The 27962-nt window shown below is 56.6% G+C and overlaps 2 protein-coding genes across 2 annotated transcripts; one reads left to right on the forward strand and one right to left on the reverse strand.

Moving 5' to 3' along the window:
* Positions 1 to 6032: 6032 nt before the first annotated feature.
* CMPK2 (cytidine/uridine monophosphate kinase 2) lies at positions 6033 to 11990 on the reverse strand. Its single transcript, XM_087823806.1, has 5 exons — positions 11340 to 11990; positions 9872 to 9986; positions 8644 to 8845; positions 7836 to 8069; positions 6033 to 6478 (listed from the first exon to the last, which is right to left on the reverse strand). The coding sequence occupies exons 1-5, from the start codon at positions 11988 to 11990 to the stop codon at positions 6361 to 6363; spliced, it is 1320 nt and encodes a 439-aa protein (XP_087679932.1). The 3' UTR covers positions 6033 to 6360.
* Positions 11991 to 17757: 5767 nt separating this feature from the next.
* Positions 17758 to 27921, forward strand: RSAD2 (radical S-adenosyl methionine domain containing 2). The gene is made up of 6 exons (XM_087823807.1): positions 17758 to 18115; positions 22429 to 22590; positions 23790 to 24019; positions 25182 to 25331; positions 25931 to 25963; positions 27617 to 27921. The coding sequence occupies exons 1-6, from the start codon at positions 17758 to 17760 to the stop codon at positions 27779 to 27781; spliced, it is 1098 nt and encodes a 365-aa protein (XP_087679933.1). The 3' UTR covers positions 27782 to 27921.
* Positions 27922 to 27962: the final 41 nt, after the last annotated feature.

Consider the following 27962-nt stretch of genomic DNA (forward strand, 5'->3'; position numbering starts at 1 on the left):
GAGGCACCAAGATGCAACAACAGGCGAAAACCTGGTGAGTGTCTCCCAGGTGACCAACCAAAGGGGCTGAGTAACACGGTCCCCAAACCGCCTGGGACCTGACCGGGAACAGAGGAGACGCCATTGTCGGTATCAGTTACTTGAATTATGTTCTGTGGGGGACCCTCTGCCGCCACGATGTCCTATATTCCTCAGCTGTGCTTCCCATCCGGCAACCTGATTAACTCGGACCCATCCCGGCTGGTCCCCGGTGTCCTGCGTTAATGAGGTCTCCGCGGGTCTGCCGGGTAACAGCTTCATGTCCCTTTTTCATTTCCTCAGGTGCTCAGAGCAAAGGGGCTGCGCAGGGATTATTAAATAGAAAACGTTCCTCGTTTTTGGTAGAACGTGAGAGCCACACATCCAACCGTCAGCTGAGGAGGAAGCAGGTCCGCACGTGTGCCCTGTTTCGGTGGGGTGCTTTCAACGCCCATGCCTGAGGGCGGCGCCGCCTCCCGGCCACGTGTGGTTACCTGCCCGTGGCCGTCGGGTCTGCACGCTCCCAGCCCGCGGCCGGGGCTCTCAGCGGAAAGCGCGGGCCGTGCCCACTGGGGCCGGCTCCCTCCTCAGCCCGGCCTCAGGGGCAAACAGACTTAGGGGAAGGAAGACCAACCGGGAGACACGCGGGTGCCGGGCGGGGCCGCCTCCCCTGGCTCTCCGGATTCCCGATTCCCGCTCTCTGCGCCATCCCCCCTCATCCAAGGAGCTCAGCCGAGGTGGCCTCACTGGTGGCCCACTGCGCGCTCAGCCACATTCTCCGGGCACTTGCCTCGTCGCCCCACTTGCCTCTCACCCAGCTGTTCTCCGGTGCGTGCGAATTTGCATTCAGATGGCGGGCACGGTCCGTTTGCTAAGGTGCATTTCCGTAAGCGGCGCGTTCCAGAGTGACAGCGCATTAGTTACAACCAATTAGGAGGAAATTATCTCGGGGAGGTGCTGGGCGTGGGGCGCCGGGACAGAGCCAGCGCCTGCCGCTCACGGAGTCTTACCTCCCCGGGCTCAGCCGAGACCCAGCTCCACGACACAGCCGACGCAGAGGCTGAACCTTCAGGACTATAAATTCCAGTTCCTGGGCCGAAAAGGGGTCACTCCAGATCCCCATCCATCACTCACCTCCCGCCTCCACTGTCACAGACAGCACCAGATATTGGAAAACCTTACTTTTTTAAAAAAAATATGTTTTTGTTGATTTCAGAGAGAGGCAGGGAGAGGGAGAGAGAGGAACATCAATGATGAGAGTCATTGATCCGCTGCCTCCCGCACGCCCCCTGCTGGGGATGGAGCCCACAACCCAGGCCTGTGCTCTGACCCGGCATCGCACCACGATCTCCTGGTTCATAGGTCAGTGCTCAACCGCTGAGCCACACTGGTCGGGCTTCTTCCTCCTTCCTGTCTCTTGCTGGGCACATCCAGACTTCCATGTATATATATTTAAATATACATCAGTATAGTTACAGATATGGACATGGATATATAATTGTGGGCACGGATATAGATGTAGTTATGGACATAGACATGGATATGGACGTGGCTGTGGATGTGGGCGCACACGTGGACAGAGACGTGGGTGTCGACGTGGACGTGGATGTGGGCGCACGTGTGGACATAGATGTGGATGCCGATGTGGGACGTGGATGCCGACATGGACATGGGCGCACGCGTGGACATAGATGTGGATACCGACATGGACGTAAACGTGAGTGTGGATATGGGTGTGATGGGTGTGCACTAGGCGTGGAGAGAGACAGGTGGCATGAGCAGAGGAAGGGAAGAGAATGACGGAAGGCACTTGAGGCTGAGATGTGCGAACGGCCTTGCTTGGGAGTAGCGAAACTGGGACCTGGAGGAAGACCCCGGAGCCCTAAGCGTGAGGCACCACGGGGTCTGCAGGGATCCCCTAGGGTGCTGCACAAAGCCTGGCCTGTAGGGGGCAGCAGAGTGTTGGCATAAATCCCGGTGGAGAGTTTACTGGGCCCAGTCGCTACAGCAGGAAATGCAAGGCCAGTGGGAGCCGCGAGAGGTGGTCACTCGGCAGTCATTAGACCCCCCAGGGAATTCAAAGCGACTTTGGTTTATAAAATGCTAATCTACCTAAAGGTTTTAGGGGAACCAGGGCATTATGTAACGCTTTGTGTACCAACGGCAGGCTTTCCCAAGTTATTGAAACATAACAAACCGGTATAGAAACAACATACCTTGTGTTGTGATCCTGGTAAAAATGTTCAGAGATTGGAGATTATAAGTGAATTTCATTCATTGTGTAATTATGAAGTCATGGCCGCTAGAAGTGTGGGGAGGCGGAGGTTAGCTCTTGTTCAGCCCCACATTTTGCAAACTCGGCCCCTTACCTAAGGGCACAGACCACTCAGCTGGGAGTGACAGGCACGTCAGCTCGCAGCCAAGAGTCGCTCATTTGTTGTTTAGTGTTCTGCACAAAACAATATTTTTATTGAAAGAGGGGCCACAGCTCTGCCCACAATTCGCTCTGTAAATGCGTCTCCTCGTTCCCAGCCTTCATCCTGGTTCTCACCTTTGTCAGCTGTGTCCAGGTAGAAACAGGCCGGAGCGACCGCCCGGACTGTCCGGAGGCAGTGCATGCATCTAGCATAACCCCCGACACATACAATAGTGCGGCGCAGGCCTGGGGAGGAGGGGTGTCGGTGGGGAAAAACGGGGACATCTTTAATACCTTCAGCAGTAAGATAAATTTAAAAAGGAAAGTTCCAGCTACAGAAAATGCTGAAGGAAATATTCTTTTATGGCTTCAAAAAAATGTACATTTGTTGATGGGGTTTTTTAAACAATGTCAAAATAGAAGGTTTGAGGGGTTTTTTCCCCCAATTAAAACTCAAAAAAAGAATCTTTCTTACCTGGTAGATGAAACCGTTGCCTCTGGGGGAGTTTATAGAACAGGTTCCACCTGAAGGGCATTTCATAGCTCCCTCAAAGCCCTATTGTTTTAGGAGATGGAGCCCATCTCCAATTATGGCAAAGTAAGCACCAGTGTGAACATCAGCCTGTTAGTAAACATTCGGGAGACTTCACAGGGAAGTTTACGACGTGTTACCTAAACCTCGGTATTGGGGTGACTGGTCGATTCCTGCAGGAGCCGGGACTTGTGGGAGCCACTGACCATCCCCAGCAAAAGCAGCACCATTCGCATCTAGAGTTATGCAGGAGGGGAGCTGGGGCCGGGAGGTTTAAAGAGCAAATAAACACGGGCACACAAAAGCCCAGAATGTTTCTTAATGCCAGGTCTCAATTGGAAACCTCTCAAATCACAACTCATAAACCGGGAAGAAAATGTAGGCACACATATGTGTAGATAAATACACATCCACGCGGGTGTGCGCGGACGATGTTGGAGGCGTTGGGGATGCTGACAGTCTGCTTCTTGACAAAGAGCAGACTGGAAAAAGAATCGGAAGCTCGCTTCCACCTTGCACCTGCTGCTAACAGGTTACCTGACCCTGGGCGGGGCAGGCCTTTCCAGGGGCCTTGTTTTCCACGATTATTAAATGAAGACATTAAGTTCTACGATCACCAGGGCCTTTCTTGGGATAGTTTCCTGACCTCAGGGCTGTATTTAAAATTCTTGAAGCAAGAAATTAGCCACTTTTAAAGACCTGCTGCTTTGACCTAGAAATGTCCTGTGTTCGTCCTCTGTGAGAGCAGACATGGAAATAAGGAGGACAGGAACCTCCCTCGTTTCTCCAAGCACAGTCTGTGTGTCCCGAGGAAAGTGGTGATCTCAGCAAAACAGCAGCGGGCTCCCCGGAAACGGTTACAGTGGGCTCTCTCCCGCCCCCTGGTGGAAATGGGGCCCGCTCGCTCCGATTCATCTGCTTCCTTCTTCAAGAAACAAAACAGAAAGAGCTCGGCCCTAAGCGGGAATCGAAACCAAAGGCAGCCGCTTACAGGTTTCCCACACCATTCTTTTTTTAAAGTTCAAGATCAGCAATGAAATGCTGCAAAGTAGGCTCAAACCAGGGCACAGTGTCCAAATGAAACACACAGGCCCGAGTTAGAAGTTTTGTATTTAATTTATACCCACGAAAATCTTAGTCAATTAATTAAATAGAACAAGTGTACCAGCTTTAAGCCACTGGGCAGGAAATGCTCCTTCAGTCCAGTTTGACATGCATTGTACTCTATGTAAAGTTCTCCTGAACGGTTCTTGACACCGAAGCTAAGGCAGCCCTACCCTGGGTGTGCCCTGCACCTATGCCTGCCGCCGGAAGTACGTGGTGATGATGATGATGACCTGTGCGAGTGTCCCCCCCCCCCCCCCCAGACTGTGAGTTCCTGACAGTCCATTGGCCGCTCCAGGTGAAAGGGGGCCTTGAAAATTCACTCATAGTCCTCGACAGCCACGTTTAAGGCTAAAAATCCTATTACTGTGGCAGAGAGGAGGAATCAGGGTTTGGGACAGCTACAGGTCCATCACAGGGACAGAAATGACATTCTCCTTGCAATGACACAGAGCCAAGCAGGCAATCCCTGAGTAGGAGGCGCTGTCTCCTCCCAGACTCACAAATCACACACCTAGTGGGGTTTAAAGAGCCCGAGTGTACAAGGAGTTCCGTCTTGCTCGATTAGAGGGAAGTCCCATGGCTGTGTGCAATGAAGAAGGGACTGCACTCTCTCGAAAAAGTGTTTAAGCAAAACAGAGACAACCTCCCTCCCTCCAAAGGCACCTTGACGCAAATCACACTTGGCCCAGGAGCTCAGGTCTGTCCATCCACTTTCTTGCCCAAAATTTCCCTCCTCTCCCAGAGCCACCCTAGAGGGCACCTTCAGAAAATCAACACACATTGTGACACCAGCGCAGATGAGAAAAACCAGCGAGTTTATTAACCTGCAAGGTGCAGAAAGAAGGCATCAGAGGCTTATTTTTCTGGGCAGCAGCGTGAGTTTTTCAGACTGTAATTAACACCAACGACACAATCAGATATCACATCTTCAAGAACCCAACACTATTTATCAGCTTTAAAGATATTTCCAACTGACATCAATTCCATATTTATATGTATAGATATATTGTTGCATAGATATACTGAGTATAAATCACCTATAGTTCTTTTGAAAAATAGTGTGATATAGTTAATATTATAATTTGATTCCATATGATGAACCTGATAAGGCCTTAAACATAACTTATAGATGCATCTATCTTAGAACTAGAAGAAATTTTAGGTAATCACCTGGTTCAACCAACTCCTTAAGAGAAATTAAGAATTATTCTCACATTCTAGATCAAGTTACATGGACAAGTGATGTTCAATGACTCGCCCAAGGCCACAAAGCTACTAAGTTTCCTCTTCTCTCAGCTACTGTTTTCTAGCCAAACTGATCTCTAAGCTGATTTTATGTGCGGTCCTAAGACTTTCAGGTGCAAGATAATTCACTAAGAAACCTCATCCTGGGGTCTACTGTGCTTATTCAGTAAAACAATTAAATCTGTGTAATGAAAATACACAACCAGCCTTGGCTTTGGTTTCAGTTACTGACCCACAGTCCCTGCGCTATGGAAACAGACTCGTGTGGGAAACATCAATATGGATACATTGTTGCACCGGCCAAGTTGAATGTATCCAGTTTGGGGCAAAACACTCATCCTATCCAAAGCCATGTCTGCAGAGGAAAGGACAGGAATCGAAATACACAGGATGTAATTAAGAAAGGTGGTGTGTCTGTGCTCAGAGGGTCTTGGGTTGACTGTCTCTCTACTGGACTGTGCCAGGGCTGTTAGCCGCAGGCTAAGTGCCCCCCGCCCACGAGATGGCTCCGTGGGAGCCCGGAAACACGGACACGATCTGCGGGAGCTCGAGGCTCCGGGACCTGGGCTGAGTCCGAGTGACAGAGCCTGGCCGGACTGGGAGGGCGCCAACCCTGACCGCGTGAAGGTCTCAACAGTGAGCAGCTGTAGGCGGGGCGGGGCTGGGGGCGGGGGCTGAGGGCGGGGCCTCTGTTGCGTCGGGAGATCTCCCCGGTTGCTTCTGTAGACCTGACGCTTTCTGGGTGAGCCAGACCCTGGAGGCCTTTGGGAGGGATGGAGTTAAAGATAAACCGTGTGTGGTGCTGGGCAGAAAGCAGTCTCCAGGCTCTCCCTGGAACGTGACCCGTCTCAACCCCGATGGCTCCGTCGGTCAGAAGCAACCCAATAATTGAGGCAACACTGAAGTGCTCGGTCCTCAGTTCGCCACCGCACAACATCCTTTTGCAGCTGAAGTCTGAGAAAATGTATAACCAGTCCTGGCTGAGTGGCATCAAAGAGAATCACATCCAGTCAAACGTGGCGCCGGCCCCGAGTCCCTGCCACTAATGACAGTGACTGTGGATGTGGCCTAGCACGGTCTGGAGGACCGTCTCCACGGGGGGGCTGGCATCCACCACGAGGCAGCCCGGGTCCTCCATCCGCTGGTAGGACACCTCCACCCTGGGGATGGAAGAAGGAACAGGGTTGGCACACTTTCAACACGGCTCTCCACGCAGATGGCATTTCCCACCGTGACACCGGCAGCTGAAAGCCAGGGCCCCGTCTGGTCTACCACACGGCTGCCCTTGGCAGCCAGCTCTGCCCACAGGCCACGTCTGAGACACCGTGTTTCATGCGTGACACGTTAGCGGTCATGTCTAACACTAGCATTTATGAGTCCCTCCTGTCCGCCAAGCGTTAGGGTTCTGCCTAAGTCTTCCCTCCTCGTGCTCAGTGAGCGACCTCACAAAGGACCCACTGGAACCCCCATTTTGCAGATAAAGTGGCAGGAGCTCAAAGACATGAAGTCATCTGCCCAACGACAAACGTCTTCAAACGAGCCAGATGTCACACAAGCCGGGGTTCCCCAGCACACACACTGATTTCACTATGAGCCTCCGAAAAACGTCCCCGGAATTCTTCACCTCCCGCCAGGGTCAGCCGCCTGGGTGCACGTGGAATGACGGCTGAGGGTGTCGCCGAAGCCCGAAGGCGTGGCGGCTAACACAGTGTCTCACCCGTGAGATGAAGATGGAAACAACGCCCTCCTCGCAAGTGTGTCACAAGGTTTAAGTGAGTTAATAGCAGTAAAGGGCGTGGCTCCCGCACACAGCAGGGCTATCTGTGCATGTTGTAACAGTGCTATGCCGTGGAAACAGTGTTGCCACGGTGTGTTTACAGGAGCGATTGTGTGGCGGTTTCTCAGACCTGTCCTGTGGAACCTACACACTCGCCAGGAGGCGGTCGGTGGCCCAGACTCCCCGCTACCGTATTCGTGCTTTTTAACGAACACGACAGCTGCCTGACAATCAGAAAGACCCGGCCTTGATCCCAGGGCCCCTAGTAGTACCCGTGCAAATGCAGACAAATCCTGTAATTCTCTGGGCCTCAGTCTGTAGACTGTAAACTATGGCTAATGTCCCTGCAAGGATGACAGAGCATCGGAACGGACAGGGCGGCACCGAGTGGAAGTCACGGCTTCGCCGACAGTGCTCTGTGCCCCCTGCGTTACATGGGGAAACTGAGACCCAGAGACGTGCATGGTCCTGCTCAGGCCCATGCTGTTCCTGGCACCGAGGGACCGGGAAGGTGTGCTCCCCAGAGGGACATCCCAGGGCTTTCAAGCAATACTGTAGCCCCGTGTGACAATCCCATGTGACAATTCCATTGGAAGGAGCGGAGCTAACTTGGTGGCTGTTGCCTCTCTGGTTTGGAAAACAGGAACAAGATCATTTTGCCGGATTCCTAGGTCCGTGCCAATCCCAGCTCTCACCATGGCCAGGGACCCTTGCCACTCAGAACGAATGGTGACACCTACTTTTGACGAAATACGCTGTTGGCCTCTAGCTCCACCTCCTCTCTGGTCTTCTCCATGCCCCGGCCCTGGATCCTCTTCATCCTCTCCTCGGGGCTCACGGTCAGCAGCAGCACCAGGTCGGGCTTGAGCAGGTCCTTCGGCCACTGGTATATCGGGTGGTGGGCGGGGGGCAGGTGCTGGACAGCCCCACTCACCTCGGTGGCAATGGCGTAGGTGGCCGTGCTGTGCCAGTACCTGGGACGCAAAGGAGTGGTGAGTCCCCCGTTTCAGAAAACATCTGCGATACCTACTACAGCGCAACACGCGCGCGAGCCCGAGCCCCCAGTTCCACCCCGGGGACTCCGCACGACAGAACGGCACCCGCGGTGCACCAGAGCTGTGTGAGGGGACACACATGATGGCAGGAAGAATCCCACAGCGTAGGGGGCCAGCAGGTGTCTGCTGACCAAGCCCGTGAACCAGCCGACCACGAAAGCGCTGATGGGTGGGGCGGGGACGTGGGCCACTCTTCCCGACGCAGCACGTCCAGCCCAGTCCCTTTGGCAAGTTACATGGTCTCTCTCGGACCCGTGTTCCTCATCGGCAAGTCGGGGGCGATGTTTCCTACCCACCTGACCAAGCCACGCTTCCGGCTGTCAGTACAACGTATGGAGCGTTCTTGGGGAATTGCCAGGCAGAGCGTGGGTAACTAATGAACCACGGACGTCATTCCTATCGCTGTCACAAGACAGTTCCACTTAATAAAACGATTGTGCACTTGCACACGCGCGCGTCAGGAAGAAAATGCCCAGTTCCTCTTTATACCCACCTGTCCACAACCACCGGGGAGCTGGCCGACGCCTGAGCTATCTCAGAAGCCACGATATAATTGCCCAGAGAGTAAAAAGCTCTTCTGATGATGGTCGGCTCCTCGTCAAAGACTTTCCGCCACTGGCTGATGCACGCGGGGGGCGACTTTAGGAGAACGGCCTTGAGCGAGTCTGAAACAGCCTGGGTCACGGTGGTTTTACCTGCGGGTCACATCAGGAGCACAGCACAGCTCAGCCCTGGCCACTGCGTCACTCCCGGGAATTTACTACCAACTCAGATGAGCAAAGACATGCTTTCAACCTGTCGCTCGAAGTGGCTGATTCGATAATTTGATTCTTTACAGAAAGTCACAGACCCTTGGGAACTTAGGATTCCTCTCTTTGGTGTTAGGAGACTTGAAAGGACACCAAACTGGGCCAGCTGGTGTGGCTCAGTGGTTAAGCATCAACCTGTGCACCAAAAGGTCAGCGGTTTGATTCCCGGGCAGCCGAGCAGGGCACGTGCCCGTGTTTCGAGCTTGATCCCCAGTGGGGGGGGGGTGCAGGAGGCAGCCCCGCTGACCGCAGAAGGAGCCTCTCCTGCCTCCAAACCAGGTGGCGCTCCTGTTCCCCAAGACCAGCCTCGTCCTGGGGCCTCTCCTGCTGCCCTGGGCCCGGGCTTCTGCTTGTGTGTCGGGCTACGTGCAGGAGCCTCCGCTGTGTTTTCACACCATCCGGCAGCTCCAAAGGCTTCTCACCTCCCCCCCCCCCCCCCCCCCCCGCTTCCTGCTTCTTCCGCCTCCTGTTCCCAAAGGGGCCTCTGGTCTGCCTGCGGTTCCGGACTCACCATGGTGACTGAGGGCTCACTCCTCGCCTGTGCTGATTCCTCCTGGGAGGACCCATCCTGCCCTCCTCGCCTGACCACCCCTCTCTGGACTGAACCCACGACCCCACTGTCAACCCCTCCGAGCTCTCCCTGACCCTGCCTCTGGGCCCCTGGCCTCTGTGCCCAGGCTGCACTCAGTGCCCTCCATGGCCAGCTGAGGCTCAATGCCCCAGGCCCCCAGGGCCTCCCAGGGAAGGGTGTATGCATCTTGGTGCCCCAGGCCTGCCCAGCCTCCCTGAGGGCACACACCAGAGGCTGCCATCTTATCTGAACTCTATATGGCTTTCTTTGGCAAGACCTCTCTATTCCTGCAACTGATGGACTAATCCCATTGCCATCACTAACAGGGGGCATCCTCTTACCTGTGGCATCCAGTCCCTCGATGACGATGACTGGGAACCTGCCTTTCTCGACCTGTCTGGGGCACTGGTCCAGCAGCTCCAGCATGGCCTGGGCTTCAGGAATGAAGGGCATGCACTGCAAAACACATCCCCGCATCAGCAGTGAGGCCTCAGGCTGTTGCTGGGGCCGCGTCTAACTGCTGAGAGGGAGCCTGCCCGGCCCTGCCTGGCTCTGCCCGGCCCTACCTGACCCTGCCTGGCTCTGCCTGACCCTGCCTGGCCCTGCCTGACCCTGCCCGGCCCTACCTGACCCTGCCTGGCTCTGCCTGGCGCAGGCGAGGTGGCAGCAGTGATGTTAGGCACTGTGCCAAGTTCACGGTGTTGTGAACCTGAGAATGGTTGGGTGGCTTTAGTTACTCTGTGTGGCGGCAGCTCAGAGAGGCAGTAACGGTCACAGTCACTCAGTCTGCAGCCTACTGACCCACTCGGAGGACAGGAGTGACACAATTACAGAGCAGTGTCCCTCGGTGACACAAGACTACAGGCCTGGCCTGGACCAGCCTGTCAACGTGGACAACTCCACCGTGGGCCCCGAAGAGAGTGTGGGCACCCTGTGCTTTCCTAGGGGTCAGGACAGAGAATAGGGTGGGCCTGGCACCCCCGGAGGGAGCAGAGCAGGGTGGGACCGGGAGTCAGGGTTTGTGCTCTGCATCTCCCCACTGCTTGCCCGGGCACCCCGATGCTGAGGCGCAGACACTGATTTATGCTGTGCTTGGCTGGGCCAGGCTTCACCGCGACTCTGTGTGTGTGTGTGTGGGGGGGGGGTCCTAGTCCCTCTGTGGAAAACGGAAATGGGTGCAAAGGATGTTTAAGAAACTTCCTGAGCCCGACACAGGTAAGCAGTGCCAGTTTGGATTTCAACCCCTGTGGCTGGCCCTGTGCTCTCGGCCAGTCCGTGAGCTGGCAGAGTGAACCTAAGGCCCACAGGGCAGCCTCAGGAGGTGCGGCTGGACCGCCCCGCCCAGCCTAGGCTCTGGGCACAGAGTCCTGGCTCCAGCGTTCCCTTGTGTCACACCACCGCCAGACAGGTATTTTACATGTGAGAGACGGAAGGACACACACAAGGTAGCGGATGGACTCAGGTGGAAGCGAAGCAGGCAGACAGTTAAGTCGAAGCTGCTTGAACCCCCAAGGGAGGTCGATCTCCCCCGCACCCCACCCCTAGGGAACAATGAGATTCCTTCCCAGCTGAGGTCCTCTCCCCCATGCCCAGGGCCTTGCCCTCCTGTCCTGTGTCCAGCCCGCTCGGGGCCACGGGGCCAGTTCCCCAGATCCAGGGGGCGGTGCTGGGGGGCAGGAGTCAGGAGAGGGCCACGGCTGCGAGCAAAGCCCGGCTCACGGGGAGGCCCCCCACCCCCCGCTCTGCCCGCCTGTCGGGTCTGGGGGATCCCCCCCCCCCCCGAGCCCTGGGAGGGTCGGGGACACTTACCGCCTCCAAAACCGCGCGGGCGGCCTCGCGGTGCGGGAAGACCGCGGAGCTGGGCAGGTCGGGCACCACCGGGTGCAGCGCGGGCTCCGGGGCGCGCCCCACGGGCTCGGGGTCCACCTGCCGCCACCCGCGGCCGTCCCGCAGCTCCCACGGGCGCTGCCACAGCTGCCCGCTGGCGTCGCTCAGGAACTCGGCCAGGCGCGGGCGCGGGGCCTCGGGGCAGGAGTCGAGCAGCGCCAGCAGCGCGCGCCGCGTGTCGGGGCTGTCGTCGGGGTCGCGCAGCAGGACGCCCGGCTGCGGGCCGCCCGCGCCGTAGCCCAGCAGCCGGCTCAGCGCGCAGCGCCCGAGGGGCCCGCGGCGCAGCTGCTGCAGGAGGCGCTGGAGCCGCCGCGCCGCCCGCACCCGGGCCGCGCAGCCCGCGCCCGCCGCCGGCACGCACAGCGAGTAGCTGCGGCCCGGCGGCCCCAGCAGCGCGGCCGCGCGCGGGTCGGGGGGCGCGCCCCCGGCGTCGGGGCCCACGGCGAGGTGCGCCAGCGCGCAGCCGGGCAGCTCGAGCGCCAGGCAGTGCGGCCGCGCCATGGTGCCCGCCCCGGCCGCGCGCAGGGCCAGGAGCGCGCGCAGCGGGGCGCGCAGGCGGCGGGCGCGGGCCATGGGCGTCTCCGGGCGGGGTCCCCGCGCTCGCGGCAGGAACGGGGCGCCGCCCGGACGCGCCGCCGGGAAACGAAAGCGAAGCGGCCGCGGGGGGGCCGGGGGCCGGGCGGAGGTGGGGGTGGGGGGCCCGGTCCCCGCGCGCCGCCCTCCGAAGGCGCCTTCCCTGGGAGCGGACCGCGCCTGCGCCGGCGGGGCGGGCAGGTGGGCGGGGCCCAGGTGCGGACCTGCGCGCAGGTGGCCGCAGGTGGCGGCGGGAGCCGGGCCCCAGGGCCTTTCCCGGCCCCCCTGGCCCGGCCCAGGCGCGCGTCCTTCCCCGGCCCCGGGTTTCCCTTTCTTGGACTCGCTCCCCCCTCCTGCCGACGCCCAGGCTGGGGGAGCTCGGGTTGCGCCTCTAGGGGCCCCGAAGCTGCACCATCGACCCAGGACCCCGAGGTCGGGGTTCGATTCCCGGTGGGGCCCGTGCCCGGGGCTGCGGGAGGCCGCCCATCATCATCAAGGATGTTTCTCTCTCTCCCCCCTTCTCCCTCCCTCGCCCTGAAATCAATAAAAACATGTAAAAATAAATTAACACAGGGCCTGACATGGCCCAGGTCCCTGCTCGGGCCAGTGGGACAGAGGCCGGAGCGTTTCACCACCAGGAAGGAAGCGGGGCCAGCGGCAGGGCGGCCTCTGGGTGGGTGTTTTCGCTCTTATTTTGATGTTTTGTTTTGTTGGTGCTCGTTAGCTGACCTCTAAAAACAGCTGCCAAGCTGACCAAGAAAAAAAAAAAAGTCCATGGGGAAAAATCTCAAAAATTGAGCACTGAGATCAAGACGCAAAATATGGGAGGACCCGAGAGCAACGGAACTTTATAACGGGATCCATTTGGACTGGTTGTGGGATCACGTTTAATTCTGGAACAAGGCCTTTTTGGCAAACTGGAACTATCACGGACGTGCGTGCGCCTGAAGTTTGGGTTGACAGGCGGGGACAACCCCGAGGCCACCAGGCCTTAGCCCTCGGGGAGCAGAGTCTGTTTTGCCCCCTGTGAGCAAGTCGACTGTGGACGTTTAGTGTGAAGAGCTGTCCGCCCGTGAACAGCACGTATGGACACAGACAAGGAACCGGCTCCTTTGTGTCCCGTGGGATGGTCCCGCACCCCCAGGAGCCTTTCTGTGCTTTATTTAAGTTTTCCTCTCAATTTTCCTTTCCTCCCACCCCCTCCCTACACGGCGCTGGGGCATCCGAGCTCCGTGGAGCTTAACTGGGCGCCAAGCACTGAGGATTCAACTTCCTCCTTCGTGAAGAGCAAAGTCTCTTATATTTTTGGGCTCCCATTTCAAATTCCCAGGACAGAGAACCAGACGATCCCAACTCAGGTGGGTTCTTCCATCCAGTGGTCTTGCCTACGGCTTCAAGAGGAGAAGCCCGGAGCTGGGAAGATGCTCCAGAGAGGTCTTTGGAGGAACGAGTAGCAGATTTATTTATTTAAAGAAGCCACAGTCCTCAGCACTCGCACAGGAAAAAAGGAAATGACCCTACCGTCCTCCTAGGGAAGTAAAAGCAGAAAGGGGGGGTTTCACAACTATAAATGTGGCAATGAATAAATAATGAAATGGAAAAAATAACATTTATTTTGCAAGAGATACCGGTTTTTGAACCCCTGTTTAAGCAAACACACTAGGTAGACCGCTCGGGCGGTTAAGAAGAAAGAAAACGAAATGAGCATAGTAGGAACGCAGGGGAGGAAAGGAGCATGGATTATAAAGGGCCCAACAGAGAAAGAAGATTTCGTACAAGTCTCCATTAATAACTCTGCACGGCACAAGATAACTGTGAACTTGGAAAATAAGAATGAAAAAAACAGATCCAGAAAGAGCGATGATTCTGTAACACGAATCCCAGGAAAGAAGAGGAGACAGGTCTGGAAAACACCGGCGAGTTTTATAAGTACCTGCTTTACCGAGGAGCAGGGAAACCCTCAGCACACGGGCCTCTGTTTCTCTTCTCTACAAGTTCTTTGAGGCACATTTGTGGGCTTCTGACCCGAGGTGTTGTCTGTTGGATCGTGACGTTGATTTTCTCTCTTATAAGAAATGCAGTTTCTATAGCTCCCTGTGAGGAAAGTGTTAACACAGCAGGAACAGAGACTCACTCCTGGCATCTCTCCAGGGGAGCCTGGACCCAGGACTGAGCCTGGCCGAGCCTCGCCACCTGGCCCTGGAAAGATTCTTGATATTATCCGTTGATGGTCTGTGTGTGCACCTGGAGCATGCAGCGCCTGAAGCCTCACCATCCTGTCCTGGCTCCTCCACACAAACGTCAAGTCCAGGAATGGGCAACTCAGGTGGGGTCCTGAGTCTTATGAGTTCTTATGGCCAGTCAGCAAACACGAGGGTCATCTTGAGACTCATAAAACACAACACACACACGAAAATTAAGTTAAAATGTCAGGGAACTGTTATTATGAAGCACTTCAGGATTCACTTCATTTCTTTCAACGTGAGCACGCACTTACAGCTCTGTAAATTAGTAAAATTACACTCGTTACACGAATTAAACCTACCGGCAAGTTAGTGAACAGGAGAGTCAAAGAGTCAAAGATGATATTTGCAACACACATAACCAAGAAAGTGCAGGGCACACAACCAGTTCTTACAAATCAATCATAAAAATGCAGAAAACCCAACACAAAAACCTGGTTCACACACGTGCACGTATGTTGACCAAAAGACACGTACAAGGAATTTCATAGCTGAGAGCAAAGCATTGCAAATGCTCACCAAGCAGAACAGTAAATAAACTGTGGGGTTTTTTTTATATGTTTTTATTGATTTCAGAGAGAGGAAGGGAGAGAGAGAGAGAGAAACATCAATGGTGAGAGAGTCATTGGCTGCCTGCACGCCCCCTACTGGGGATCGATGGAGCCCACAACCTGGGCATGTGCCAGGGCCGGGAATCGAACCGTGACCTCCGGGTTCATGGGTCGATGCTCAGCCGCTGGGCCACGCCGGCCGGGCAACTGTGGCCTATTTAAACTGTGGAATCCTAGATCGTTGTAAATATGAGCAAGCCGCTACTAAACTCAACGTAATGGACACATCTGCAAATGCTGAGTGAAAGGAGCCGTGCGAGTCCACCTAAAATTTAAAGACAGGCAAACCTGTAGTGTGTTTGTAGAAAACAGCCCGGGGTCATCTTTGGGGCAGAGGGAGGCTTTGGGGCCTTGGAGAAGGTCTTGGAGATTTCCAGGTCTTGGTAAAGATTTTTGTTTTGATTTTTTTTTTTTAACAAGATGGTTGTTACCGACAAGCGTTCATTCTGTCAAAAGTTCGTGTGCGGTGCATCTAGGAGCGAGGGTGCCTTTGTGAGATCACGCACTTTTCTTTACGCATCGTGTGCGTCGAAGAAAGATTCACCAGAGGAAACACGAGATGGTTGCAAGTAACTAAGCCGATTCCACAACCCACTAACCCACGTCGCAGCCCACCGTCGATGTTGCCGGGGGGGGGGCCACGTCAGGGAGCCTGGAAATGTTAGGAATGTCGAATGTTAGGGACCCGTGTCCCGGGATCCAGAACCATGACAGTGACCTTTGGCTGCTACCCGGTTGTGTTCGATGCCTTTGGGGATGGCCAGCTCTGCAGAGCGAGAAGTGAGGAGGGAGCTGCCTCGACCTCCCTCTCTGGCCTTAAAAAGCCACGACTTGGAAGAAGAAAGACTCCCACAGCTGAGCCGCGCTGTCCCATGGGTGGGGGGAGGCAAGTTCGGAAGAGATAAGCCGGTGTTCCAAGGCGACCACAGTGACCGCGGCTGCCCTGCGCGCTTTGCGGGGGGGGGGGGGGGGAGCACAACTTCAACTTGCTGATTTTATTTCCATTTTTCATGTATATTAATCTTTCCCGTGATACGTACCAGGCTGCCATTAAACACTTGTTGAAGGAGAGCAGAAAGGAAGGAAAGAGTGCTGAGTGGATGACTCGGTGAACGAGCCAACGAATCAATGAATGGACAGAAGAAACCGCCCGGATTGAACAGACGGGAGACATAATAGTAGCCCTGGCCGGTGTGCTCAGTGGTTAGAGCCTCGGCCCACGCCCTGCGGGGCCAAGGGTTCAACTCCGGGCCCGGTCGGGGCGAGCGCGGGGGGCAGGCGGTCGATGTGTCTGTCTCCTGTTGAAGTTTCTCTCCCCTCCCTCCCTCCCTCCCTCTCTCTCTAAAAATCAATGGAAGAAATGCCCTCAGATTAGCAACCACAAAAAGAGAAATAATAATGGGCCAGCGTGGTAACCGTGGTCAGCTGCTGAGCGGCATTGCAAGTCCTCATGGCCTGGCTCAGTCCCTTACGCCCCAGGTGACGTGGCGCCTCCAGGTGTCAAAAAAGTCTGGCAGGCAGAGCGCCGCCCGCGCCCAGCGCCCGCCGCCACCGAGTGCGGATAACCCTAACCCCGTGTGCCCCCCCCCCCCCCCGGCGGCGCTAACGTGCTCATGCCATTCAATCCTTAGAACGCCCGCGTGCCTTCGACACTAACACCCAGGCTTCCCAGATGCGTGCGCAGGGTGAGGCGGGTGAAGGGACCTGCCCCGAGTGGAACTTCCCAGGCAACCCCCCGACAGTGTTAGGCTCAGACCTCGGCCTGGCCGCCCTCTGTCCCGTCCCAGGGACCCGGGGACGTGACTGGAAACGCAGAGGGATGTGTTTTTCACGTCGTCACACACGCAGGATGCAGCGTAAAGCTTCCCCGGGTTGCGCAGGCCCGGGCGGGACAGTGAGCGCCTCCGGGATTGCGGGGAAGTCACCGTCGTCAGTCGCCCTGGGCGCACCTGCTTTTGGTTTCCCGCCCCAGGTCTGGTTTCCTTTCAGGCGCTGACTCGGCCTCAGCTGCCCCTCCCTCCCTGAGCGCTGGACCCGGGGCCTCCGGTGATTCACTCGCCAGGTGAATTAGAAAACCTGGTGATCTCACCGGGGAGCGGGGATCCCGGGGATAAAAATTAACCAAAGCCTCAGGGCTGGTCGGCGGCGGGCTCGGGTCTGCGGCCCCCCCAGCCTCAGGCGCTCAGACTGTTCCCACCTCCACAGCCTGGGGACAGAAGGGCACACAAAGGGAACCCCAGGACAAAGCTCAGCGGCGCTTTCTAAGGAAACGGTCAGAGCGAGCAGGAAGCAGGCACCCTGCTGCCAGCGAAGAGGCGCCTGGGAAAGCGCTGGCTTCCCCGCGGGCTGTCGGGGTGGGAGCGCTGAGACCCGCAGGGGGTGCAAATGTCCAAGCGGCACACTGTGTGTGATGACCTGAAAAAACACATCCCTTTACGTGGTCTGAAAGGGGCTCGAGGCCGGGGGATCCTGCCCGGGGGGGGGGGGGGGGGGGGGGGGGGGGGTGTCATTTTTTTTTTCATTATTTGACTTCATAGCGGACTTTCACCGTGGGAGGGGTGGCAGGGTAGAAGCTTCCAGATGTTATGACATACGTGAGAAACACACCCAGGACCAAGGTGGCTCCCTATTGTGTCCCGTGGCTACACGCTGGAGGTGCAGGGAGATACCAGTGCCTGGACCCGGGCCAGCGGGAGGCTGTGGACGGGGCAGCCGGCACCCGGCTCCCCAGCCTCAGTCCTGGCCCTGCTCCAACTTTCATTTTCACAAAGACAAAAATCGAAACTCAGACTCAGCTGAGCGCTAGTCCAAAGAGGTGTGTCTGCCCCCCGTGACAGTCTGCTTGCACGCATATAAGCGAGCCTGGGAGCCACGGGCAGCCACCGGCAGCCACGGGCAGCCACAGCCAGCAGCATGTGGGGACTGGAGCTCCTGGCTTTTGCAGGAAAGCTGCTGGGCGCCCTGAGGAAGCCGCTGGGCTCCCTGTGGCTCGGCCTGGTGCCCCTGCTCCTGCGGCTCAGGGAGGCTTTCCGGCTGGTGGGGACTGACGGGGGGCAGGGGCCGCGGGTCCGGGGGGAGCCCGAGGGGGACGGAGAGGACCAGGAGGGCCCGGAGGACGGCAGCGACGGGCCCCTCACGCCCACCAGCGTCAACTACCACTTCACCCGGCAGTGTAACTACAAATGTGGCTTCTGTTTCCACACGGCCAAGACGTCCTTCGTGCTGCCCCTCGAGGAGGCCCAGAGGGGGCTGCGGATGCTGAAGGAGGCGGGTGAGTCCCCAGCCCCGGAGGCCTCAGGGTGCCGGCCCCGGGCGGGGGCTGGGGTGGGAGACGGCGGGGGGCACACAGGCTGGTTTCCCGTCGCAGGTGAGGGCGCCGTCCTGGGAGAGGACATCTGCAGGCTAGGGGAGGGGCCCCAGGTCTTCTGCAGGCAGCCCCAGCAGCAGGTGGCCAGTTTGCCCGGCGTTGGGGAAGAGGCAGGTTGGGGAAGAGGCAGGTTGGGGAAGAGGCAGGTTGGGGAAGAGGCAGGTTGGGGAAGAGGCAGGTTGGGGAGTTTGGGGCGCTTTCTAGGTTTTTTTTTCCTTCAAAGTACCGATGGATCAGGTTTTCCAGAAAGAGTTAAAAAAGCAAGCCCCAAACCAAAATCCAGACTTTGGCTCAGGAGCGGCGGGAGTTGAGTCTGAGGGCCGTGCTCTCAAGACCCCTCTCTGAATGTCACATCAGCCACAGGCAGGATGGCAGGAAACCGCGCGTCTCAGTTCGGAGGGGATGCCTTCCTTCCACCCCAAATCCGTCTTCCCTCACGCCTGCCGCCCTGTCTCTCCCAGAGCGCCCCCAAACCCGCCATCCCAGCAGCAGCACCCGCTTGTTTCCATTCTAGTTTAACTTTTGGGAGTGGGATCTGCATACACACAGCCGCCCACACCCTGAGGGTGCGACTCGTGACCCCGGCAGGAAAGCAACTCCCAGGTCTAGGAAGAGGGCTTCACGGTGCCCAGAGGGCTGCCTTTCTCCCCGAGGGGCACAGACTGAGCTTCTAGCACCCAGACGGGTCTCCCCGAGGCGCCACGGGCTCAGCTTCTAGCACCCAGATGGTTTTGCCTGATTCTTCACTTCATGTAGTCAAATCACACAGTTTGCATTTTCCTGAATCTGACTTTTCTTGCTCCCATCGTGTTTGCTCGGTGACCCACAGCCTCTCAGCTCCGGGGGTCCGGCTGAGGGTCTCCCCGTTTCTCAGCGTTTCGTCTCATGTCTCTGCTGCCCCCACGGGAAAGCATATTATCTCGCTAAAATGCATCTGTGATGCTCTAAGTCCCCCACTTACCTCTCTTGTGCGGCTTCCTGTCCCACCCTCGTGAGCACGGCCTCCGAGGCCCTGGGGAGCTCAGTGTGGCCATCAGCACCCCCACCCCAGTGCTTCTGTCCCCGGTGCTGGGGGCACGTTACCTTACAGCCCCGCTCCCCCCCGACGCCCTCCGCCAAGCCTGTGGTCACCCTGTTCCTCTTCCTGGAGTGCCGGGCACCCCGGTCTCTGCTGGTGAGTGTTTAACGCTCCTTAGAATCGTCTCTGGTCCTCTCCCGGCAGAATTCAGGTCCTGGCTCCTTCTCGTGATCTGGCACCGCTTGCCACATGCGTGCACTGGAGCGCTGTTTGAACTGCAGCATTGCGTTCTGTTGTTGTTTTGTTTTTAATATCCAAGTCCCCAGAGAGTTTGGGTTCCAGTTCAGTCTTAGCATTTCTGGCTAGCAAAGGATCTAGAATGTAACAGGGACCTAGAAACGTTTGGGGGTAGGTGAATTAGTGATGCACGAATGAGTGATGCAGTTGTGTCTCGTGGGAGTTTCTCCAACTCTTGATTCACGGAGGCCTGGACTTGAATTCCTCAGTGACCAGACTTACCCAGACGTCTAACTTTTCTGAATATCAGCTTAATGGCCTTTAAAAGGTAGATAACTATAATAATAACTCCCATACCAGACTCAAAATATGTTTACGAGCCCGGCTGGTATAGCTCAGTGGTTGAGCGGTGACCTATGAACTAGGAGGTCGCAGTTTGATTCCTGATGTGGGTTTTTTTAAAAAATATATATATTTACAAAGCACAAGTACATGAATGCTTATGTATTTTTATAAAATATAAATTGTTATGAATATTTATAATGAATGCTTTCATATAATGACCTCTCAGTTTTAAGGCAATAAAAGCAAAGTTAACTAAAGTGGTTGAAGTATAGGATGGGCAGTGTGTCCTGCAAGTGCGATGTCTGGCACATCGAGAAAAATCTATTTTGGTGATGATTAAAAATTTAAATTGAGCCCTGGCCAGGTAGCTCAGGTGGTTAGAGTGTCGTCCCAATATACCAAGGTTGTGGTGAAGGGGACATATAAGAATCAGCCAATGATGTATCAATAAGTGGAACAACTCGATGCTCCTGCCCCCCCTATTCTTCTCTCTAAAATCAATCAATAAAAAAATTTAAAAAAATTTTTTTAATTCACATTATAATTTAAATTCATTTTTGTTTAAATGTACAATATATTTAAAATGAAAACGTATGCCCTGGCCAGTGTGCTCAGTAGTTGGAGCGTCGGCCATGCACCAAAGGGGGGAGGCTTTGGCCCCTTCCCTGCGTCTCTCCCCCGGTTCCTTCAGTGTCCTCACCTTTTCATCCCCGGACACCTCTCTCCTCAGACTCGCCCAGAGCTTCCCCGCTGGCACGGGAGTCGTCCTTCTGGGAAAACAGTTTCCCTTCCGGAGGTTACCACCCCTATTTGACCAAATCTTTAGGGAACAAAGTTTTATTGGGTTATAACGATTGTCACACAAGGAGCCCCCTAGCCTGGGAGCTTGCGAATGGTGTGGTGACACCGGTGCTCCCTGGCCAGTCGGAGACACAGCTGAGAGGGGAAAGGAAGGACCAGCAGCTGTGGCTTGGGGGCCCCTACCCGGGATTGCTCCGGGAAGGTGGGAGGAAGGGCGACCCTCTTTATAAAGTTCCTTGGGGAGAACACGACTCGCCACGCGGGGCCGAGGGGAAGTCCTGGGCTCAGTCACCAGACAGGAAAGGGAAGCCCAGGCCGCAGCCTGTGTTGTGGTTTCTGTGGGAAGAAGCAGACGGGGCAGGACAGGCCGGCCCTGCACGGGCCAGTCTGGACCACTGCAGCAGGCTCTGGGCACGGGGGCGGCCCTGCTCCTGGCCCCCGGCCCGGGGTGCGCAGGGCGGCCAGCAGTGCCCCAGGTGAGCCCGGGGGCAGGGGTGGGCGTGTTCACATGACTGGCTGGCCAAGGAGAGGAGCTGACCAGCCTGCGGCCAGGGCCTGGAAACGGGGTCCAGATTGCATTTCTAGCCTGGCCAGAGCAGCTCAGGAGTTGAGTGTTGATCCATGAAACAGGAGGTGACGGCCCGATTCCCGGTCAGGGCACATGCCCAGGTTTGGGGCTGGATCCCCAGTAGGGGGTGTGCAGGAGGCAGCCGATCGATGACTCTCATCACTCCCTCTCCCTCTGATGTTTCTCTCTCTCTCCCCCTCGCCCTCCCTCTCTGTCTGAAATCTATGAAAGCATATTTAAAAAAATAAATAATAAAAAAATATAATAATATTTTTATATAAATATATAAATAATAAAATATAAATAATAGCACTTTTTAAAGCTGCGTTATAGCCGCATGGATTAAATGGCCAAGCACCCCGTTCAATACTTCCTGGGCACAAGGCTTGTTGAGTAAATGGATTATCGAGACAGGTCCTCAGGGAACTGCGTGGCAGGCACACTGCGCGGCGTCCGCTACGGCGCGTTATTGCATTTCAGAAAATTAGAAAGAAAGCCCCTGGAAGAGAGCGAGCCCCGTCCTTACGAAGGGTCACGTGTGAGAGTCATCAGACCCTGAACAAGGCTGAAAGCCCAGTGGGCGGAAGCCAGGCCCTCACAGCTCAGAGCGCAGAGCGAGTTCACCCAGAAGGCTCGACGCGGCCCAGCTACTGACCACCCAGCCATTTTAAAACAGTCCAGTCCTCACTTTAATTTCTCAGTTTACAGTTTCTTTTTGCAGGAAAATCCTAAAAGAAGTTTCCAAAAGAAGGGAGTAAATCAATAGAGAGCGAGTCCAGGTTTCTAGGGCAAAAGACGTGGCCCGTGAGGGGGAGGGTCTCCCGGAACCATGCCGAGCGACACCCCAGGGCTGAGCGGCCGATAAGGAACATTCTAGATTGTTCTAGATTGGGGGTGGGGGAGGGTGTCCTGCTTTGCAAATCCCTGGGTGGCTTCGTCACGCCCGTGGGGCTCGGAGGCAATTCCATCACCCGTGTAGCTAACTCCCTGCATCAAGGGCACCCGTGTTGATACAGGAAGACGCCACCGACAACTGCAGGCGGCTTATTTACCTGGCGAAACCCTGGGTTACACACGGTTATCCCCAGAGGGTGGGGTTGACGGGGGCTGGACTTGGAGGAGGGGGGGAGAGTGAGAAGTTTCATTTCATTTCTGTGGCGCCGAGAACATAAGACTTTTGCCACCAAGACAGTAACGGGTGCTGGTGGCGGGAGAAACAGGAGGAACGTGTGCGTTTCGTCTCCCCAGGTATGGAGAAGGTGAACTTCTCGGGCGGGGAGCCCTTCCTGCAGGACCGGGGCGAGTACGTGGGCCAGCTGGTGAAGTTCTGCAAACAGGAGCTGCGCCTGCCCAGCGTGAGCATCGTCAGCAACGGGAGCATGATCCGGGAGCGCTGGTTCGTGAATTACGGTGAGCTCGCCCCCCACGCCCGCCTGCTGCGGCCCGGGCTCTACCGCCTTCGGGCCTGGGCCCTGGGCCCTGGGCCAGGCCTGCGGGGGGGAGGGACAGGGGACGGGGGACCGGTGAGGGACCCAAACACGCTTATTCTAACCTCTTCTCAAGCTGTGCGGCGAGTTAAGGACGCGTTGGTTCTGCAGGCGGCCGGTAAACAAGTGTGGCCAGGCAGATAACAGAGACGCCAGCCGGTGTCGCTCTCCGGTCCTTCCCGCAGGGCAGGTGCTGAGGCTTAGGCTCTAGCTTAGCGACCTGCAGGGATCGGAACACAGCTCACAGCAGGGAAAATAAACACAGCTCGCAGCGTGCAAGCCCGGCCGGCCCTCTGCTATCAATTTTTTTTAAATACTTACAGAACTAGCCATTCTAGTCTCAGATAAACTAAGCTATTGGACTAACACAGCCGCTCTCACTGTCCCTGGAACCCCTGGTTTCTATCACTCGAGTGGTTTTGAGGGGTGACTTTGCAGTCAGCTGCGCACAACCCCAGAAGTGGGGAGGCTCACACTCGGTCAAGTGCGAGGACGCGGCCGGCGGTGGAAAATCCGGCGCTTGAGAGGCAGGTGGGCGGGGGACCGCTCTGGGTTGTCTAACCACTCACCGTGCACGTGAAGCTGACACAGGATAATACGGAGCTTAAACTGTAGTTAAAATAAAATAAAATGAACTGCAAAAAAGAGACTGGTGATGGTGCGAGAGGCAACGGAAACCAAAGGAGAACTGGGCGACACGGGGAGGGAAGTGGTGCCGCCGAGAGCGATGGCGGGGACACCAAACACAGGCTGACTCTCCCCAGCGTCCTCTGTGCTCCCCGGGGACCCGCAAGCACAGCTCGCCCCGGGCCGGGCCGAGGGAGAGGCCGTTGGCCCCCTGCCTCCCCCAACTCCCGCCGTAGTTTCCTCAGCATCCGATGCAGCCACGGCCTGCGCACAGTAGGGTCTCCATAAATATTTAGACGGTGGTCAGATATAGCAAAGAGGTCAAGAAGGGGCCAAAGAGCGGGGGGAAACTGTCAGGGCCCCCCTACGGCGCAGCTGCGGTTCCGTGAGGAGGGGAGGCGTGGGCGAGGACCCGGGCTTCCCCGCGAGGGGCCCGCTCGGCCCCGAGGGCTTGGTCCTCCGCCGGAGACCTGACCGCCGGTCACCTCCCCTCAGGCCAGTACCTGGACATCCTGGCCATCTCCTGCGACAGCTTCGACGAAGACGTCAACGTCCTGATCGGCCGTGGCCAGGGCAAGATCAACCACGTGGAGAACCTGCGGAAGCTGCGGCGGTGGTGCCGGGACTACCGCGTGGCCTTCAAGATCAACTCCGTCATCAACCGCTTCAACGTGGACCAGGACATGCGGGAGCACATTAAGGAGCTGAACCCCGTCCGCTGGAAGGTGAGCCGGTGCCGTCGGGGTGGGCGCCGCGGGCGCAGGAGGAGCGGTGCCCCTCCCAAGGCGCTCCCAGGCCCCGAGGCCAAGAGCGGACGATGTCAAAGGCGGGGAGCCCAGGACCAGGGGTGGCCGGGGCAGGGAGAGAGCGAGCAAAGGAGGCAAGACTTAGGGCGTTTAGAATTACCTCCCGGATGCTGAAAACGTACTTAGATGCGGCGTAGAAGCCCCTTTACCTGAAGACCCTGCGGACCTGGGCTGCGCGCTGGCTGCCTTTGGTCAGCTGTCACCGGCTGTCACCTTGACAGTTGCCTGGGACTGAGTTTTCCCTTTTCAGATGACGTGCTCCTTACGATGGGCAATACATCTCCCTCTCCCCTCACACAAACACCCCGATTTATTTACTCAAAACAAGGGTGAAAAAGACGATTAATGGCTTTGGAAATTGTCCTTTTATATTAACTGCAAAACCAATACATGCTAGAGGCCTTAATAAGGGGACACTAAACCCCGACCGCAAGGCGGCATTTCGAAAATACCTATTCCTTGGTTTGGGGATTACAGGCAATCGGCTTATCTTCTGGGTGTTTCTGTACGGTCCGTGTATCCTTCAGTGAGCCTTTTAATTATTTGGTTGTCCAAAAAAAAAAAAAATCAGATCATAAGACTGGATCAAACGTCACCTAGAGCAGCGTTTCCTTCTACGTTTCAAGGGTATCTGTGCTTTCTCAGTGCCAGGGCCAGCTTTCCTGTGCCCGGGGCAACGTCTTTCTAGACTGCCCCTCAGTTTGAGGCGTCCGCTCAGGAGAGATGACGCCTGGGCCGGGGAAAATGAGGTTTGGGGTAAAAAATGATGGAGCCCTGGCCAGTGAGGCTCAGTGGTTAGAGAGTCAGCCCATGCGCCAAAGGGTCTCGGTTCGATTCCCCATCAAGGGCCCCTACCTGGGCTGCAGGTTTGATCCCCAGCCCCGGTCGGAGCGTGTGGGAGGCAGCCGGTGGAGGTGTCCCTGTCACGTGGCTGCTCCCTCTTTCTCTGCCCCTCCCTCCCTCCCTCCCTCCCTCCCTCTCTCTCTAGAAAAATCAATGGGAAAAATTCATTAGGTCAGGGTTAGCATCCAAAAGCAAGCGGTGGGAAGCTGTTTGCGAAGCCCGCGCCCCTGCCTTCCAGGTCTTCCAGTGCCTCATCATCGAGGGCGAGAACGCGGGGGAAGGGGCGCTGAGGGATGCCGAGCGCTTCGTCATCAGCAAGGAGGAGTTCCAGGACTTCTTAGACCGCCACAAGGAGGTGTCCTGCCTGGTGCCCGAGTGCAATGACAAGGTGGCCCGCAGCCCACGCTGTTCCCGTCACCCCTCCCCTTTCACACTGACCCCGACAGGGCCATCCTCCCCCAGGGCCCCGCAGTGGGGAGGAGCAGCGTGGGGCTGAGGCCACCAGCAGGCCTTCGGGTGAGCTCAGGGGGCCTCTCCGCCCGTGGGCACAGTGCCACCCTGGAGGGCTGGCGTGAAACGAGCTGCGATCTCTCTTCGGGTAACACAGACGCTGAGAGAGGGGGAGATTGGGTGCCTGGTGGGATCAGGCCCTGGAACACTGGGTGATGAAGCGCAGGCTCTCCCGCAGGGAGAGGAAACAGGGAAACCCCCTGGAGGCTTCGTCGTCAGAGAGGCCTTGCAGTCGGGCTCCTGGGCACGGGGCAGGGAACCTGGCCCTGGTGACTCCGGTGGGGTCTGAAGGGACCCAGCCAGCTGCCCCTGGGGTGTGCCAGGTGGGGGAGGCTCACCTTGTGGGCAACCTACCCAGAGACCCTCAGGAGGTGCTGGGCCCAGAGGTGATACACACACACCCCGCACAGGGAGGACCCCGAGCGTGCACACGGAAACCACTTGACACTGACTTTGTATTTCATTTCTCTTCTGCAGATGAAGGACTCCTACCTTATTCTGGATGAATATGTGAGTATTTCGAATGAATTCTAAGATTCTCACTTAAAATGAATGAAGGGGCAATGCAGGGTCAAGTCACGAGCGTAGAGTTAAGCCCATATTTGTCTTTGGCCAGCATTTCACGTTCGATGGTCACTGAGCCGCATTCCTGTTATAGAGCTGGACCCCCTGCGCCGAGGTCCGAGCCACACCCGTGGGCAGGATTAGCTTGAACCAGGTCCTGGGTTTACTCTAAGCGGCAGTGATGGGCTCTCCCGTGTGGCTGTGGGCCCATGGACGTCCCATCGGAGCTGACACGCCACAAAGCCGTCCTCTGTTGTGCCATCCTGGGCTAGAGGTTCTCTGGGCACAGGGCTCCCAGGGGGCTTTGGAGGGAAGTCAGGTCACACGTCTCAGCACCTTTGACACCTCAGAGGCTGCAGCTCATCCTCTGGCTTGACGACCTTGGCGTCGGTGAGCGAGCGGAGGTGGCAGTTCCCTCCAGAGCCACCAGCCTTATCCCTGCCCTCACCCATTTCCAAAGAAAAAAAAAGCCATCCTTCCCCAAATTGGAAAATATATCACTTTCCGTGTCCCCTTGTCCCTTTTGTGGGGAAGGGGGAATCTGGACTCATGAAACTTTGCCCTTATTTCTAGACCACCACAAATAATTCCATTTGAAGACCTGTTTTTTTAAAAACATGAGTTCTAACAAGAACCATGACGTCAATATTTAGCTTGGATTTGATGTCCCCAGAGATGCTTAGTGTGACTTTTAGCATTTTATTGTTTATTGTTTTCAAGTACATCAACGATACTTCACAACCGTTTTGTTTTTTGTCTTTTTGGGGCATGGGGGGAAAGCTGAGGACACAGATGTTCAGTGTACGGGTCAGGGGGAGACCTGGATTCAAACAGAATGTATTTGTGGAGCCCAAATGGTCACCACTGGCTGAGGATCTCCACCAAAGTCCTCAACAAACTGTCCGGTCTTCACACAGTTGGAACAAACACGGTGGAGCCAGAATTTGCTTTAGGCAATTTAAGAACATTTTGACCCCACGAGCATCCCTGGAAGGGCCGTGGCCGCTCATAGAAGTGGGATGACCCCCTTCCCGTCCGTAAGGTGAAAGATTTAGGATAAAAGCTCGACCCTCAGCAGGGCTGGTCCGACCCACCTGGTCCGCGGCCCCTGCCCTGCGGCTCCTTCCTTGTGATCCCCCCTCTCTCTCTCTAAAGAATCTCACTTTCACCAAGGTTGACCCTTGGAGGTTCTCGCCACACCGATTTCATCCCAGCAACTTCGTCCCTGAGAGCCCCAAACACCCCGCCCCGCTCCCCGTGTCTCTGCTTTCACAGCTCGCTGCAGACGCCCCATTTTCCAAACCCTTTCCCGACCGCCAGCCCGCCCGCGGAGGGCCCGCACCCGGGGTGGCAGGTCTCCGGCCGTGCGCGTCCTGCGCTCGCCGATGGAGCGTGTTTGCCGGGGTCCGGGCGAGCTGCCTGGCGGGGGGCGCAGTGTCCGGGGGGCTCAGCATCCTGGGCACGGCATCTGGCCCACGGTTCTCAATAAACATTTACGGGAAGGGTTGCGAAGCCAAGAAAAAAAGATTAAACTCGAAAGCTGAGTTTTACAGGGTAAGTTACAGGGAAATATCCCAACTTCTGCCGTGTGTTTTCCAGATGCGCTTCCTGAACTGCAGGAAGGGGCGGAAGGACCCGTCCAAGTCCATCCTGGACGTGGGAGTGGAGGAGGCCATCAAGTTCAGCGGGTTTGACGAGCAGACGTTTCTGAAGAGGGGAGGCAAGTACGTCTGGAGCAAGGCCGACCTGAAGCTGGACTGGTAGGGCTGCCCGCCGGCCTCCCGGGCACCCTCCCGCTGCGCCCGTCCCCATGTCGGACTCTGTTGCACACGGTAGCTGACATCTGTGGTCACCGAACACAGGACTCGGAGAGTTGAAATCCACGGTGACGCAGAACCATTCCCGTCAGTTAATTAGCTTACTTTAGTTTTAGTGTTTTTGAGCG

The sequence above is a fragment of the Miniopterus natalensis genome, chromosome 13 (assembly GCF_054644295.1).
Source record: "Miniopterus natalensis isolate mMinNat1 chromosome 13, mMinNat1.hap1, whole genome shotgun sequence".
Taxonomy (NCBI): domain Eukaryota; kingdom Metazoa; phylum Chordata; class Mammalia; order Chiroptera; family Miniopteridae; genus Miniopterus; species Miniopterus natalensis.